Source organism: Scyliorhinus torazame, chromosome 1 (assembly GCF_047496885.1).
Source record: "Scyliorhinus torazame isolate Kashiwa2021f chromosome 1, sScyTor2.1, whole genome shotgun sequence".
Taxonomy (NCBI): Eukaryota; Metazoa; Chordata; class Chondrichthyes; order Carcharhiniformes; family Scyliorhinidae; genus Scyliorhinus; species Scyliorhinus torazame.
In genome coordinates, this window is record NC_092707.1 from 262,124,767 (window position 1) to 262,142,705 (window position 17,939).

General features: G+C 42.6%; 1 protein-coding gene across 1 annotated transcript in view; it reads right to left on the reverse strand.

The window, feature by feature from the left end:
- Positions 1–2,865: 2,865 nt before the first annotated feature.
- The window catches only part of crnkl1 (crooked neck pre-mRNA splicing factor 1), a 45,122-nt gene continuing 30,048 nt past the window's right edge, over positions 2,866–17,939 (reverse strand). The window contains exons 10-14 of the mRNA XM_072505583.1: positions 13,042–13,122; positions 10,338–10,577; positions 4,739–4,840; positions 3,582–3,830; positions 2,866–3,183 (exon numbers count right to left, since the gene is read on the reverse strand). Of these exons, the coding sequence (XP_072361684.1) occupies positions 3,010–3,183; positions 3,582–3,830; positions 4,739–4,840; positions 10,338–10,577; positions 13,042–13,122 (846 nt within the window). The 3' untranslated portion in view covers positions 2,866–3,009. The remainder of the gene's footprint in view (positions 3,184–3,581; positions 3,831–4,738; positions 4,841–10,337; positions 10,578–13,041; positions 13,123–17,939) is intronic.

A 17,939-nucleotide genomic window follows, 5' to 3' on the forward strand; every position in this document is an offset into this window, starting at 1 on the left:
TCACGTGCACCACTTTAAAAATTACCCTACAAACCTCCTTCTAGTACTCCTCTAGCTTTAGACGGGACCAAAACACATGAACGTGATTAGCGGCGCCCCCCACTCCCGGCATCGTTCACACACATCTTCTACTCCTTCAAAGAATCAGCTTATCCTCACCCTCGTGAGGTGTGCTCTGTATACCACCTTCAGCTGTATCAGCCCCAACCTCACGCACGAGGTGGAGGCATTCACTCTCCGGAGCACCTCACACTAGAAACGCTCCTCCATATCCTCTCCCAACTCTTCCTTTGATCCCTTCCAGTGGTGCCTTTTCCTCTTGCAAAATAGCTCCGTAACCACTGACACTACCCCTTCTCCAGTCCCCCTGTCGTCAGCACCTCCTCCAGCAATGTGGAGGCCGGCTAAACCAGGAAGCTCTATCTCCTTTCTGGCAAAATCTCAAACCTGCATGAATCTAAACATTTCCCCCTGCTCCAACCCATACTTCGCTTCCAGCTCCTTCAATCCTGCAAACCGACCCCTAAGAAACAAATCTTTTAGTGTCTTAATCTCCTTCTCCCATTTCCGAAAATTTCCACCCCACCTCCCTTCTCAAATCTATGGTTCCCCCGAATCGGCATTTCCCTTGACCCTACCCCCAACCCGAAGTGTTGGCGAAACTGCCTCCGAAGTCTCAATGAAGCTATTATTATCGGACTCCCTGAGTATTTCCCCGGGGCTATCGGGAGCAGCGCTGTTGCTAGTGCTTTCAATCCCGAACAATCGAGGCTTTTTAATGAGAATTCCAAAATGTGTGGCAAAATCGGAACCACACACCTAGGCATAAAAGAGCACAAGCTGAACATAGAAACAGTAGGCCAAATAATCTAGTTGCTGTCCTCATACAAACTAAAGAAGGAGCTCCCCAACTTAATTTTAGCCATTCTATCCATGTACCAGGAAATCTGAGAAAATTTTTGTCACTAATGGTCTGAGCAATGTACTGCACACTACCAGAGAATTGAACAATTAAGTACTGAACTTGGGATTCCCGGTGAAATACTTTAACGATGCTGTCCTTTCAAACATGGAAAGTGAGAAAACATAATTCTGACTAGGGTACAACTACTTAATTTTTTATTTGAGCATAACACCAAGGGAAGTGAATATTTGCCATGGTACCGTGCACCATACTGTGGTGATGTGCATCAATGTAAATACATGTAGGCTAGCTAGACACTAGAGGGAGCACCAGAAACCTCACACACACACTTAACCAATAGATAAGTTAGATAGGACGCGACCAATGGACATTCACGATACACAAGGAGGTGACATGACCACAAGGGGGCATTACACCAACCCATATGTAAAGGACACCACACACCTGATCTGCCTCTGAGAACAGACACAGGGTTGATTCAATATTACACCCACCACGTGGATTGCAGCAGCTGGTTAGTCAGTCTGGGTAGCTATAGTAGGATTAGCAGTATTGTCGAACCCGAATAATACAAGTGTAAATAGTTTAATAAACGTGTTGAAGTTATCTCCACATTTGAACCTTCCTTTGTCAAGTGCACCACAAGGAAGCCGCTTATATTACACCTACAACATAACAAATCACATACCAATCACAATTTACTTGGGAGTTAGAGGGAGGAAAGGTGGAGGTTGACATCCAACAGTGTACTCTTGCCCGAGAAGGGGAAACATGAAAGAGGAGTTCTGCAAGATAATCTACATGGTTACAAATCACGATTTAAGGAGACTGAAGCATTGCTAAAATGGATGACGACGATTCTGCTGATTGATTATGTTTTCTGGCCCTATCGACTGGAGGTATGATCACAGCATACTCCCACCTTCACAACAGTTTGCTGCTTCTTAGCATACCTTGGAATAAAGAACAAAGCTGGGATGACAGAAGTTTTAAAAACATTTTTTAAGTGTTTGGCAGAGGGGTTAGAGGCGATATTAGGAAAATCGTTTTTCCAAGAGGGTGGTAGTTGTTTGGAATTCACTGCCTGGATTGGTGGTCAAGGTTGAAATCTCACCTCATTTCAAAAGTACCTGGATCTGCATCGTAAGTGCTGTAACCTGTAAGGCTATGGACCAGCTGCTGGAAGGTGGGGTTAGAATGGGTGGTTAGTTTTTCCTCAGCCGGTGTAGACATGGTGGGCCAAATAGCCTTTCTGTGTTAACTTTTCTGTGGTTCTACTTGAGCTCTGGAACATTGCCGACATGGCCATTGACTGCATCTTCTGCTCTTTGTCAGGGAAATGGTAGAAGTGCTCCTGCTTTGAGCTTTCTGCAGTCTGGGATAGCGATCCATTCAGTAACAATGAGAGTATGGGATAAAGAGTTAACAGTGTTACTTTTCAAAACAGTCCAATATCCAGATTTAATTGGGTTGAGCATAATGGTTATGCTACTAGACTAGCAATCTGGAAGCCTAAGCATAATGTTTCTGAGGCACGAGTTCAAATCCCAACATGGTAGCTTGACATACCGATGAATCAATGGTCAGGTTTTGGGACAGTTGTGACAGCAAATCAGCCCGAGTTATTTGAAAGGTAACACCCATAAAGACTTTCCAGTAAAAGTCTTTGCAATAGTGAAATACTGATCAATTTTATCCTGTCTGATTTGGCCCAATATATTGATTAACATTTACAAGCAAAAGAAAATATCATTTTTTTAAAACAACACTATTTAACAATTAGGAAATAATCTTACGAGATGCACTGGCGTCAGCTGGCGGACAGAGAATGCCTTCGTTATCAACTTAGGTATTTAGCTTGATAGTTTATTCTGATCTCAATTGAGGATAGTGTAGTGAGAGATATTTACACGAGCACAAGAAATGCAGAAAAATAAACCTCGGGTACAAAAACTTATTTAATAAGCACTTTGTAGACAGTTCTAGCTGTTCAATTATATAAAAAATTAGAAAACACTTTGGAATAAATGAAAAATGAAACATAACTGCAACATAATGGGAAAGTGTCAAAGATCGCCCAGTCATCAGGATTCAGTCTCGTTCTCATCTGTCTCTTTGTCAGGATCATCTTCTGGTTCTTTCTCATCACACAGTTGTTTCTTCCAGAGCTTGGCCATTGCAAGAAGCTTGAGGTTTGGCTGATTGGCAGCATCTTCTGGGAAGATATAATCATAATACTCTTCCCAACCAGCATCGGTCTGTAATTGGAGAAAATTATTGGAAAATATTACTCCGAGAAACCTCATCAAATTTGCTATCCTAATCGTGCTACCAGGAGTCCAAAATAATTAAATAACTTTTATAATTTTCTTGAAAAGAGATCAATTTCCCTCGCACTGAGCTTCCCTACAACCGGAATTTGTTTAATACCAGTTGCAAAAAAGGTAGGTAAATGGTCTGCAAGCTTTCAGGGGCATTTATTCTCATTAAAAGAAAGGAATGTCTCTTCTGAGGTTTAATTTTTCAATAGTCTTGTTCAATCCTTCTGCAGATTTAGTTAACGATATGGTTGGCTATTAGTTTAACACTTATACATTTCAAAGATCCTGCTTTATCACTTAAGCAACTTCATGTAGGTTTTAGAAAGACTCCTTACCCCATCTTCTGCTTGAAGCTTTCTCCTCTTCTTGACACGTTCTGGCATGAGTTTTCGAACCCTATCTTGCGAAGACTCTGTGCCAAATTCTGTCTCAAAGTCTCCCCAGGATTCCAAGAATATGAGTCGTTCTTCTTTTTCTTCACAGTTCCGTAAAGATCTGTTGGCATCCTCGTAGATTTTTCTGCAACTGGGTATGCGTTCTGGCACATCCACAGAAAGCTCAAATTGAACATAGCTGATCCATACCTATAGAAACAAAAAGCATGCATTACCATGTCAAAGGTTTAAAAGCACAGAAATACAAGGGGATGGAAAATTTTACTTCCATTTCCTCCAGTCCTACAATGACATATACCAAAATGTGAATGTGAAAAAAAAGCAGAGAATAATAAAGTAATTAGTAACCGAACAAGTGGGTGAGATAGAATCAAATTCTATTTGAGATAGAAGCTTAAATAGTAAAATTAGATTATGAATGTTCACTTGTCAGAAAATTAGATATTTTTGACATTGATGAGGGCACCAAATATTTCTGTGTCCCTAATTTTTGAAACATCCAACGAGACACTTGCCATTAATTTCATGATTGATTCATTAAAGTGGCCAAAAATTATCAGAAGTTCATACACAGGAATTACTTTGTACAAAACGTTCATATAATTCTCATTTTAAAGCATGTTACCATAATTACCTTGGAGGTGGTGCAACAAAGATTCACCAATTTGAATTCTGGGATGAGGGGGTTGTCCAATCAGAAGAGATTGAGCAGAAAGAACCTATACTCCTTGGAGTTTAGAATGAATCTCACTGGAATGGTCTGGGGGGCTATTATCCCCGGGCTAATGGGTCTAGTCTCAGGATAATGGGTGGCCATTTCAGACAGAGATACATTTTCACTCAGAGTGTGATTCTCTACCACAGGGGGCAGTGGTTAGTCAGTCATTGGGCATATTCAAGACCGAGATCAATGGATTCCTGGAATCTAATGTAATCAAGAGATATGGGGATTGGATGGAAAAGTGGAGTTGAAGTCTAAAATCAACCAAAACTTTACTGAATGGCAGAGCCAGTCCTAGGAGCTGTATGGCCTATGTTCTTATAATGTTAGTCACAACTCTAGTTAAGTAGAATGTCCCTATGTATACGTAGCTCACCTTAACATGTTGAGTACGTTGAAGTAAGCGTCTGTATAGGTTTCTTGTTCTTTCATATTCTTCCTGTTCAATTTCAAAGTCTATGTAGGATTTCCAGAGAACCTGAAAAGTAATGCAGTTAATAAATTGAGCTAACTTGCAATTTAAAAAAAGGAAAACTTAGAAGTTGACAGCATTCAAGATTGATGGATCTCCAAAATGATGTGCTGTCAATATGTCTGGTATTCTTTTAGAACCCAAACCAAAACAGGGGTTGAACTGATCCAAGACCAGCTTGTTAAATTGCTCAGTTCTGGGAGCAGGTGTACAGATCTCCTCAGTACTGTACCCAGAATTGTACTTTCGAGTTTGGTTTCTGAAGGCTGTTAGTATTCCTAAAACAATATTCGAGCATAAAAGAATTTATTTCTGTATTTGGCACAATTCTGTCAAAGTATAACAGAACATCTCTCCATATTCCATCTCTCTGCATTCACAAATGAAAGCAGGTTATGCACCTCAAGATCAGTGAAATGTCTTTAGAAGTAACAACCTGAAGTAAAATGTATGAGGTAACAGAAACAGGGATTTCATAAAAATTCTCAACTTTTTGCATAACTCACAAATCAATCTCTAACTACTACCTTTTTTCTTCTTCATTCATTACAATTTACAAAAATACTTAAAATGTCATAATCCTGACTTTTACAATGGAAGGATTTCCTCCAACAACTCAATATCAAAGTTATTAGCTTTTAGGAAAAGAAATCCGAAAGAAAAAACAAACTGGCATGCTCACCATCCTACAGAAATTGTATGTTATTTGCTTTTTAAAATCCAATAAAAATAAAAGTACTGCAGAATAATTCATACTAATACAAAATTTGCCATTTTTGAAACCCATATTTTTGGATTAGTGTAAGGCATTTGAGCAGTAATAATATGCCACAAATTAAGTACACTATTAAAGGGCTAAGTTAGCAATCACAACATAAAAATGAAGTTTTAATATATTTTCTATTAGTTTTATGGCAGGATCATACAAGACCAATGATATATTAAAATGGCAGCTTTTCGGAAGTGCCCAACAACCCGCCAGTGTCATTAGATCTTACAGAAGGATGGCTGAATGAACAAAAGTGAGGTGAAACTCGAAAGGACTGGGTGATAGAGAACATCAAGGCAGCATTTGACCAATTGCGGCAGCAAGGAGCGTAGCAAAATTGAAGTCAGTAGGAATCAGGAACAAACTCAGCTGGTTGAAGTTATATCTAGCACAAAGAAAGATGGCTGTGGTTGTTGGAGGTCAATCATCTGTTTCATGACGTTACTGCAGGATTTCCTCGAAGGTCAGAAGTGGGAATGTTCGCTGATAACTGCACAATGTTCAGTACCATTCGCGACTCCTCAGATGCGGAAGCAGTCCATATCCAAAAGCAGCAAGGCTTGGACACATTTGCACCACACAAGAGCCGGACAATGAATCTCCCACTAATAACATTCTGGGACTTACCATTGACAGAAACTGAAGTGGACTAGCCATATAAATACTGTGGCTACAAGAGCAGGTCGGAGACTAGGAATTCTGCGGCAGGTAAAACACCTCCTGACTTCCCAAAACCTGTCACCATCTACGGGGCACAGGTAAGGGGAGTGATGGAATCTCTCCACTTGCTTGGATGAGCGTAGCTCCAACAACATTCAAGGAGCTTGACCCCATTCAGGGCAAAGCAGCCCACTTGATCGACACCCCATCTACAAACATTCACGCCCTCCACCACCAATGCATAATGGCAACAGTGCACACCAAGTACAAGATGCACTGCAGGATTGCATCGATGCTCCGGAGCCAACACCTTCCAAACCCACAACTGCAGCCAGCTAGAACACAAGGCCAGCAGATACATGGGAACACCACCTCTCAGAATGTTCCCTCCAAGCCACTCACCATCCCAACTTGGTAATATATTGCCGTTTCTTCACTGTCACTGGGCCAAAATTCTGGAAATCACTTTCTAACAGCACTATGGACTACAGCAGTTCAAGGCAACTCACCACCACCTTCACAAGGGCAGTTAAGGTTGGCAACAAATTCTGGCGAGCAACGCCCACACGCCACAAATGAATTTTTTTTAAAAGCTCAAATATACATTATAAAGGCCAACAGTTGGCATATTTTTCTTGGGGTTTAGGGTTATTATGAGAGCGAAGCAAAGCTAGAGTGAACAGGTGATTCCAGAGAAACAGCTGCATTACTGTAGTGGGTTACTGCTTGATTGTTCAATACAGAAAGATCTGAAAGGACTATATTTTGGGAACATGAGTGAAAGGAACTATTACCCACAGAGCAAAGATTTGGTGGCACAGATACATAAAGGCAAATGGGACTCTGGGGATTGGATATAAAATCACGAGAAGGACATTAAATTTGTACTAGACATTTGTCGTAGTTGAAATATTGTGCACACATCTGAATAGGCATAGGGTTGACATTAGATGAATGAAGTTGCAGTTGGAAGACTTTGGAAGTGTTAATTAGAACATGTAATGCTTTACCATAAGTGCTATTGATGTTGAGGGAATAGAGGTGATTTACCAGGATGGTGCTGGGGCTGGAATCATAGAGTTTACAGTGCAGGAGGCCGCCATTCAGCCCATCGAGTCTACACATGCCCCTGAAAGAGCACCACACCTCTACCCTATCCCCGTAACCCAGCAACCCCACCTAACCTTTGGACACAACAGGGCAATTTAGCGTGACCAATCCACCTAACCCACACATCTTTGGACTGTGGGAGAAAACCGGAGCACCCAGAGGAAGCCCAAGCAGACACAAGGAGAACGTACAGACTCCTCACAAGAGGGCCTGAGCTAACAGGCAAGATAGGATAGGCTGGGGTTGTTTTCCTTGGAGTAACGAAGGTTGATAAGGGACCGGATAAAGGTGTATAAAATTATGAGGAGCAAAGATAGGGTGGATGGAAAGTCATTTCTTCCGTTAGTAGAAGGGTCGATATTAGAGGGCATAGATTTAAATTCAGAGGTAGAAGGCGAAGAGGTGAGTTGAGGAGGCTCACGCAGAAGGTGGTGGAGTCTGGAACTCTTGTAACATTTAAGTATTTAGATATACACTTGTGCTGCCATAACCGACATGGCTCTAGGCCAAGAACTGAAAAATGGGATTAGTATAGTCAGATCTTTGAAAAGTCACAAAATGAGACTAGAAACGATGATCATCACTAAGGAGATAGTGCTGGGCAAGCTAATGGGGCTAAAGGTAGACAATTCTCCTAGCCCTGATGGAATGCATTCCAGGGTACTAAAAGAGATGGCGGGGGAAATAGCGAATGCACTTGTGGTAATTTACCAAAATTCGCTGGAATCTGGTCGATTGGAAAACAGCAAATGTGACAACACCATTTAAAAAAGGAGTAGACAAAAGGCGAGTAACTATAGGCCGGTTAGCTTAAGTTCTGTAGTGGGGAAATGCTCAAATTAATCATCAAGGAAGAAATAGTGAGACATCTGGATAGAAATTGTCCCATTGGGTAGACGCAGCATGGGTTCATGAAAGGCAGGTCATGTTTAACTCATTTGAGGACATTACGATCGTGGTGGACAACAAGGAACCAGTGGACCAGTGGATGTGGTGTATCTTGATTTCCAGAAGGCATTCGACAAGGTGCCGCACAAAATGCTGCTGCATAAGATAAAGGTGAGGCGTAATGTATTAGCATGGATAGAGGATTGGTTAACTAATAGAAAGCAAAGAGTTTGAATAAATGCATGTTTTTCTGGTTGGCGATCAGTGGCTAGTGGTGTGCCTCCAGGATCAGTGTTGGGACCGCAACTGTTTACAATTTACATAGATGATTAGGAGTTGGGGACCAAGTGTAATGTGTCAAAGTTTGCAGATGACATTAAGATGTGTGGTACAGCAAAGTGTGCAGAAGACACAAAGTCTGCAGAGGGATATAGATAATTTAAGTGAGTGGGCAAGTGTCTGGCAGATGGAGTACAATGTTGGTAAACGTGAGGTCATCCATTTTAGTAGGAGTAACAGCAAAATGGACTATTATTTAAATGGTAAAAAATTGCAGCATGCTGCTGTGCAGAGGGACCTGGGTGTCCTTATGCATGAATTGCAAAAAGTTGTTTTGCAGGTAATTAAGAAGGCAAATGGAATTTTGTCCTTTACTGCTAGAGAGATGGAGTTTGAAAGCAGGGAGGTTATGTTGCAGCTATGTCGGGTGCTGGTGAGGCCACACCTGGAGTACGGTGTGCAGTTTTGGTCTCTTTACTTGAGAAAAGATGTACTGGCACTGGAGGGGGTGCAGACAAGATTCACTAGGTTGATTCCAGACTGGAGAGGGTTGGCTTAGTCAGAGAGACTGAGTAGACCGGGACTATACTCACTGGAATTTAGAAGAATGAGGGGGGATCTTATCGAAACATACAAAATTATGAAGGGACTAGACAAGATAGAAGCAGGGTGGTTGTTTCCACTGGCGGGTGAAATAGAAATAGGGGACACTGCCTCAAAATAAGGGGGAGCAGATTTAGGACTGTGTTGGGGAGGACTTCTTCTCAAAGGGTTGTGAATCTGTGGAATTCCCTGACCAGTGAAGCAGTTGAGGCTACCTCGTTGAATATTTTTAAGGCAAAGATAGATAAGATTTTTGAACAGCAAAGGAATTAAGCGTTGAGGGGGGGCGGGGAAGAGAGTGGAGTTGAGTCCACAAAAAGATCAGCCATGACTTTATTGAATGATCGAGCAGGCTTGAGGGGCCAGATGGACTACTCCTGCTCCTAGTTCTTATGAGTCATAATCAACATACTTGGAGTTAGCTGAAGTGGGAATGGTCAGTGTATATTTTGTTTAAAATCCAAAATGATTATCTTGTCACAATTGAATGTTTAATAATACTATTGACAGATACTGTTTTCAGATTGCTTAACAGACATTCTCTGATATTAGTTAAGGTGACTAGCTAGTTTTCAAATGCAGCACGTTTACAGACACATGATTCATTGGACTGTAACTTCTTAATCTATCAACTGATTGTTCAAGCTTCAAGTTTGAACATGGTTTCTTTAGTGAGGTGACATCACTTTCCAGAATAGACTAAACGTTTAAAAGTAACCCAATTTATAATCATTGGGATGAGTTGGATTGAAAACTCATTACCAAGGTAACAAAAAGACAGACGTTCAAATAGAGATTGTAAATTCTCCCACTCCACTTCGATGAAATGATAGGAAGGATTAGTTACCTGAATCTGCACCTTACGTGCTCTAAGTTACAGGGCTATGCACCGGGTGCAGGAAGGTGGGATTAGAAAGGGCACCTGGGTGTTCTAAGGCCGGCATGGAAAGATGAGCTTCCTTCTGTGCTGCAATTTTTCTATGATTCGAATGCAGCTGGAGCCATGTATCCTAAAGCTGATCGCTGTTTAATGCAAGTGTTGAGCAACCATCTGATTCCTAATGTCATGGTCATCTTTACTCTCTTAAAATCAACAGTTTGGTAATGGACTTGTTACCAAATGTGTTGCACAATGCATGCAACCATGTTTGTGAAACGCATGTATGACATTGGAGCACTGACTAGATAGCTTACCTCTGGCATATCTAGTCTAGGTTGGCCAATTGCCAGTTCGTAGATGGCACGAGCACGTTCAACATCACCAAGGATGGTCTCCAACTCAGCAAACTTAATCCAAGTAGTGCAATTCTCTGGAGAAAACTCCAGGTATTTCTCATAGAGTTTCCTACACCGGTCAAACTCACGAAGCTGTAGTTCTAGTTCAATGTATCCTTTGAACAGCTTGTTCTTTGGACATTTTCCTATGCCAGTGCCCTGGAAGTGTACAAAAGAAAAATTCTAACCTAAATAATTATGTATCAATATACAGTTTTTCTTGATTCAAAATAAGAAATCTGTTTCAGTTGACAGGCTGTTTGCAATTGCAAAAGCAGGCCTCTCACAGTCCAGCATAATATGGAATGTTGGGGGAAGAAAAGAGAGAATACAAATCCTCATTTGACAGGAAATAAAAAAGGAAACAATTCTATCAAACTTTGGAAATGTAAACAAAAATATGTTATCAATTAACGCCTAAAAAGAGAAAATAACAAGGCTTTTAGTGAAGGATTATGCACAAAGTATTTCCCAGTCAGTTTTCTTTTTAGATGCTAGCTGACCGGCTGTGCATTTCCGCCATTTTGTTTTGCTCGTTTAAACATGGATGTCGTCCGACTGAACTAATGTTTGACTCAAGAGGATTCTGAAGTCAGCACTTTTCCAATCATTTGTTGGCAGTACTGGAATTAAAACAATTTTCATTTTACACCCAGAGGAAACTGGGAAGGTGTGAAGTACTTTCACTCAAATGCACTCTTCCATTTTAGTAACCTTTTCTTTTTAATTTCTACACTTGGATATAGAGAGGGAAAAAAACATGTTTGATAATGGTAAAATGTTGTACTTTGCTTCCCCAATGACTCATCAGCTTAGTCCATTAAGAGTGTAGCCCTGCAGGGCAGTAGCCTCATTTCCATCAGTGCTGAGTTAAACTGATCTCAGTCAGGGTGGTAGTAATACTGGTGGTGTTAAACTCATTGTCCTCATATTGGGGATTGGAAAATTAACCAGTGTTCCTTCCTCCATTTGCCGTCCAGTAACACCTGTTATTAGTGTGCATGTATGTATTGTCAGGTGGATGTACCTTTAAGAAATGGGTGTTTATCAAATAGTTGCAGTGATGTCAGTGTGTGGGCTGTCTGTCTGTCTTTTTACTTTTGTTTTGAGCTGTAAAGCTGCTTTGTGGCTCTGTTTTTGGTTTCGTTTTCAGAGTTGGAGAGCTGCATTCAAATCAAGCAAATGTGAATTGATCTCTCTCTCTAAAGAACGTCTCCAGATCACTTGATGATTTCAAAGTAATACCAGTTTCTGTAGAGAATTTAAACCTGCTGTTATTGTTTAAAAAGGGTTTAACTTATGGATGTTGCTAGGAAAGGTATTAAGGATTACCTATAGAGTATTGTATCTGTGGAGTTACGTGTGTTGGTAGTTGATAAACTGTTTACTGTGGGTTTATAAAATGTTACCTGGATTCATAGAATAAACATTGTTTTGTTTTAAAAAATACTTAAGGTCTCTGTTGCATAACACCTGGAGAGTGGACCCTTGTGCTCCCCATAACCAAAATCTATTAAAGATCGTGGGTCAGGTGAACTCCATGATATACTTTGGAGTTTTCTATACCCTGGCCCATAACAGTGTGGATATTAACCAAGTGCAGAATCAGATGCAGGTTTGATGTCCACTTTGGTGAACAGCCTATTGACACTCATATTGTAGAGGGTATCCGGTACCTCAGAGGAATTCATGTCTTCAGGACAGCAGGGGAAAGAGGTGGGAGGGGCGATAAACTGGAGAGTGTGGAGTGAGGCTCTACAAAGGGTAAATGCGACCTCCTCATGCGCAAGGATGAACCTGATACAGTTCAAGGTGGTACACAGGGTACATATGACTCGGACAAGAATGAGTGGGTTGTAACAGGGAGTGACAGACGAGTGTGAGAAGTGTGGGCGGGGACCAGCGAATCATGTTCATATGTTCTGAGGCTGCGAAAAGTTGGGAAGATTTTGGGTGTGAGGGTTCGCGGCACTACCAAGGACCCATTGAGTCGGACCCATTGGTGGTGATATTTGGGATATCGGAGAAGCCAGAGCTGATGGAGTGGAGGAGGGTCAATGTTGTGGCCTTCGCCTCTCTGGCTGCCTGGCGAAGAATTCTGCTACAGTGGCGGTCAGCAATGCGGAGTGGCTGGGGGACTTGTATGACTTTCTTTGGTTGGAAAAGATTACGTTTGAGTTAAGGGGTTCAGTGGAGGGCTTCGAGGCAAGGTGGGGGATGTTCATGGCCCTGTTTGAGGAGCTGTTCGTCGTGGGGGTTGGGGGAAGAGAGGAGGGGGGTGAAAGAGGGAAAACTTTGTACAAACTGCATAGTTGTGTGTTGGGGAGTTTGTTCCCTGAATTGTTTATGTTTTATAAACTTTTATATACATTTGGAATAAAATACATTTAAAAAAGGACAGCAGGGGACGGATTTGGTGAAAATAAGTAATACTTTTGCAAAGCAATTGCCTTGCTACCTGGTTCTGCTGTTAGGGTCACACTTGCACTGTGATAAACAGTCTTTCATATAAAGAGCATAATGCAGCAACAAATACAAACGTGAAAGTTCTGAGAGCTTATGTTAACCAGGAGCTAAGATATATTTCATGAAGTAAAAATGAATGAAGGTGTGAGTCACTTACCAAAGCCCTTCTGGCCAGCGATAGGTTCTTCTGTCGAACTTCAAACTGTGCATACAGCAGCCACAATTTAGCAAATGTAAACTAAAAACATAAGACATTAAAATCGGAAGGTCAGAGCGAATTACTAAACCAGTATTTCAAATTATTCTAAATTACATGGAGTGAGAGACAATCATTTTGGATCTGGAGCCTATTGTGTAACAACATTCACTACCTTTGACTAATGACTAATCTGTACTGAGCAAATTTAAAAGAACAGTTCTGTAATTAAATATTCTTCCCATGATCTTTGTTTTACTAAAGCTTTCTCTATTATTTGAGATCAATATTGAAGAATCTTCATGCTAAACAGAGGAACTTTTATTTTGTCTGCACCCTGAAAAGGGAAAATTAAAAGATGTGGGGCAGGATTCTCCGGTCGCCGACGCCGAAATTGCGTTCGGCAATCGGCTGGAGAATACCCATTTTCGACCGAATCAGGGGCGGTGGCAATTTGCGATGCTCCGCCCCCTCCAAAGCTGCGTCCTTATCGATGGTCTCAGGACGTTGATTGAGACCCACCCCCCCGATGCTGCATCCCGACAGGCTGAGTTCGCGACGGCATCGGTTGCGTGTGCTATCATCCGTCGGGAACTCAGTCCAGCGTCGCCACAGTCGGGGGACGACCGATCCTGGGCAGGGGGTGGGAACTTTATTAGAGGCTGGGGGTACTGTGGGGGGGGGGGGGATGGTCCGGGGCTTGCGGACCGCCAAAGATGAGCACTATTTTGCAGGCCGGGTGCGCGTGTGGCGGGCGCCATGTTGCACGGTGTGGCTGCGGACCCACCAATTCTCTGGGCCGCTTTAGCAGCTAGAGCCGGGTGCTCTACGCTGCTGGCATGTCAGCCCCCAGCCAAATGGAGGATTGGTGGCCGTTTTGCGCCAAATCTTCGGGTGTAAAACGCCACCATTCACACGACGGCGTGAGGACATAGCCTCAGAATTGGAGAATCTAGCCCCAGAGATTTCAAATATTTATGGATGTTGTGGAGTTTCCAAGGTAGGACTGTTTTACCAGATGCAAATTAGAAAGGCACACACAAAATGTTTTTAAACCTAAATACAATCTCAAATACTTTATTTCAGAGTAAATCTGACAGACTACTTGCAGTAAAACCTGGAAGAGAGAAAAAAAAAGAACAAACTTGCATTTATATAGTGCCTTTCAAGACCTTGATGTGCACTTTACAACTGTTGAAGTATTTTTGGAAATCATTTTGTAGGGAAATGTGGCAATCAATTTGTACAAAGGAGGATCCAGCGAAAACAGCGCGGGAGCAGAGAGAGCCGGGACAGCGAAAACAGCACCAGAGGAGAGAGCCGGGAGATTGAAAAAGCGCGGGAGGAGAGAGCCGGGACAGCGAAAACAGCGCGGGAGCAAAGAGAGCCGGGACAGCGAAAACAGCGCCGGAGGAGAGAGCCGGGAGATTTAAAAAGCGCGGGAGGAGAGAGCCGGGACAGCGAAAACAGCGCGGGAGCAGAGAGAGCCGGGACAGCGAAAACAGCGCCGGAGGAGAGAGCCGGGAGATTTTAAAAGCGCGGGAGGAGAGAGCCGGGACAGTGCTGGGAGAGGTGAGTGCACAAAAGGCGTGGCAGGAGTGCCTTGAGTCACAGAGTGCTGATTGGAACAGAGTGCATCTGAGTTTAGGTGAGTGACTGAGTGCTGATTGGAACAGAGTGCATCTGAGTTTAGGTGAGTGACTGAGTTTGGGTGAGTGGCCAGAGAGGGCTGGTTTTTGTTGGTGGCTGGGTTTATCCTTGGGGGTATATAAAAAAAATTTTTTTTAAAAAAAATATTTAAATTAATTAACTAGTTGAATATGGCTGGACAGGTGATGTGCTGTTGCTGTATGATGATGGAACTGGTGGATCCCATTGAGACCGTCAGTGACCACATCTGCAGCAAGTGTTGGCTGCTCGAGGAATTTCGGCTCAGAATTGATGAGCTGGAGACCGAGCTGCAAACACTGCGGCACATCAAGGAGGGGGAACATTACCTGGACGCTTTGTTTCAGGAGGCAGTCACACCTGGTAGAATAAGTTCTGTTAATTCGGACAGTGGTCAGGGATAGAGTGGTGTGACTGCAAGGGAGGCAGGTAGGGGGATCCTGAGTTTAGGAGTTGAGGAGCCTCAGCCGTTGACCTTGTCCAACAGGTATGAGGTACTCGCTCCCTGTGTGGATGAGGAAGAGGGCTGTAGAGAGGATGCGTTGACTGACCACTGCACCGTGGTACAGGAAGCCATTCAAGAGGGGGGAGCAAAAAGACAAGTGGTAGTTGTTGGGGATTCTATAATTAGGGGGATTGATGGCATCCTTTGTAAGCCAGATCGATTGTCCCGGCTCTCTCCTCCCGCGCTTTTTAATCGCATGGTAAGTTGCCTGCCCGGTGCCAGGGTGAGGGACATCTCTGATCGGCTTGAAAGGATTTTGGAGAGGGAGGGGGAGGATCCAGTTGTTGTGGTCCACGTTGGGACTAACAACATAGGTAAGACTAGGAAAGAGGACCTGTTTGGGGATTATCAAACACTAGGGACTAAATTAAAGAGCAGGTCCTCCAGGGTTATAATCTCTGGATTACTACCCGAGCCACGTGCCCATTGGCATAGGGTTGAGAAAATTAGAGAAGTTAACACGTGGCTAAAGGAGTGGTGCGGGAAAGAGGGATTCCATTTCATGGGGCATTGGCATCAGTACTGGGGCAGGAGGGACTTGTACCGTTGGGACGGTCTTCACCTGAACCATTCTGGGACCAGTGTTCTAACGAATAGGATAAATAGGTTGGTCACAAGGACTTTAAACTAGCAAGTTGGGGGGAAGGGAAGTGTAAAGCTATGGACAGTATAATGGTTAATGGAGATCAAGGCAGCAGGTTACGTGACAGGTTATTATGTAGAGATATGGGTTCAAAGACAAGGAAAATTAGGAGAAAGGGTAAGAGGAAAAATAAATTGCGAAACTGATCAAGGTGTGAGGATTCATAACAAAGACATAAAAAACAGCATAAGTGTACTTTACCTGAATGCTCGTAGTGTACGAAATAAGGTAAATGAGTTGATGGCGCAAATCATCGTGAATGACTATGATTTAGTGGCCATTACTGAAACATAGTTAAAAGATGGTCACGACTGGGAGTTAAATATCCAAGGGTATCAGACTATACGAAAGGATAGAATGGACGGTAAGGGCGGTGGTGTAGCTTTGTTGTTTAAGGATGGCATCCGGGCAATAGTAAGGGATGATATTGGTGCTATGGAGGACAAGGTTGAATCAATTTGGGTGGAAATCAGGAATAGTAAGACGAAAAGGTCACTGATAGGAGTAGTCTATAGGCCACCAAATAGTATCAGGATGGTAGGGCAGGCAATAAGCAAAGAAATAATGGATGCATGTAGAAATGGTACAGCGGTTATCATGGGAGATTTTAATCTGCGTATCGATTGGTTTAACCAGGTTGGTAAAGGCAGCCTTGAGGAGGAGTTTATAGAATGTGCCCGGGATAATTTCCTGGAATAGTATGTAATGGAACCTACAAGGGAACAAGCGGTCCTAGATCTGGTCCTGAGTAATGAGGCAGGATTGATTAATGATCTCATAGTTCGGGATCCTCTTGGAAGGAGCGACCACAATATGGTGGAATTTAAAATACAGTTGGAGGATGACAAGGTAAAATCAAACACTAGTGTGTTGTGCTTAAACAAAGGCGATTACAATGGGATGAGAGAAGAACTAGCTAAGGTAGACTGGGAGCAAAGACTTCATGGTGAAGCAGTTGAGGAACAGTGGAGAACCTTCCGAGTGATCTTTCACAGTGTTCAGAAAAGGTTCATACCGCCAAAAAAGAAAGACGGTAGAAAGGGGAAAAATCGACCGTGGATATCTAAGGAGGTGAGGGAGAGTATCAAATTGAAGGAAAAAACATACAAAGTGGCAAAAATTAGTGGGAGACTAGAGGACTGGGAAGTCTTTAGGGGACAACAGAAAGCTACTAAAAAAGCTATAAAGAAGAGTAAGGTAGACTAGGAAAGTAAACTTGCTCAGAACATAAAAGCAGATAGTAAAAGCTTCTACAAATATATAAGACAAAAAAGAGTGGCTAAGGTAAATATTGGTCCTTTGGAAGATGAGAAGGGAGATTTAATAATAGGAGACGGGGAAATGGCTGAGGAGCTGAACAGGTTTTTTGGGTCAGTCTTCACAGTGGAGGACACAAATAACATGCCAGTGACTGATGGAAATAAGGATATGATAGGTGAGGACCTTGAGATGATTGTAATCACGAAGGAGGCAGTATTGGGCAAGCTAATGGGGCTAAAGGTAGACAAGTCACCTGGCCCTGATGGGATGCATCCCAGAGTATTAAAAGAGATGGCTAGGGAAATTGTAAACGCACTAGTGATAATTTATCAAAATTCATAGACTCTGGGGTGGTCCCAGAGGATTGGAATGTGACACCACTGTTTAAAAAAGGAGGTCGGCAGAAAGCGGGTAATTATAGGCCGGTAAGCTTAACTTCGGTTGTAGGGAAAATGCTGGAATCGATCATTAAGGAGGAAATAGCGGGGCACCTGGAGGGAAATTGTCCCATTGGGCAGACGCAGCATGGGTTCACAAAGGGTAGGTCGTGTTTGACTAATTTGGTAGAATTTTTTGAGGACGTTACCAGTGCAGTAGATAACGGGGAGCCAATGGATGTGGTATATCTGGATTTCCAGAAAGCTTTTGACAAGGTGCGACACAAAAGGTTGCTGCATAAACTAAAGATGCATGGCATTGAGGGTAAAGTGGTAGCATGTGTAGAGGATTGCTTAACTAACAGAAAGCAGAGAGTGGGGATAAATGGGTGTTTCTCTGGTTGGC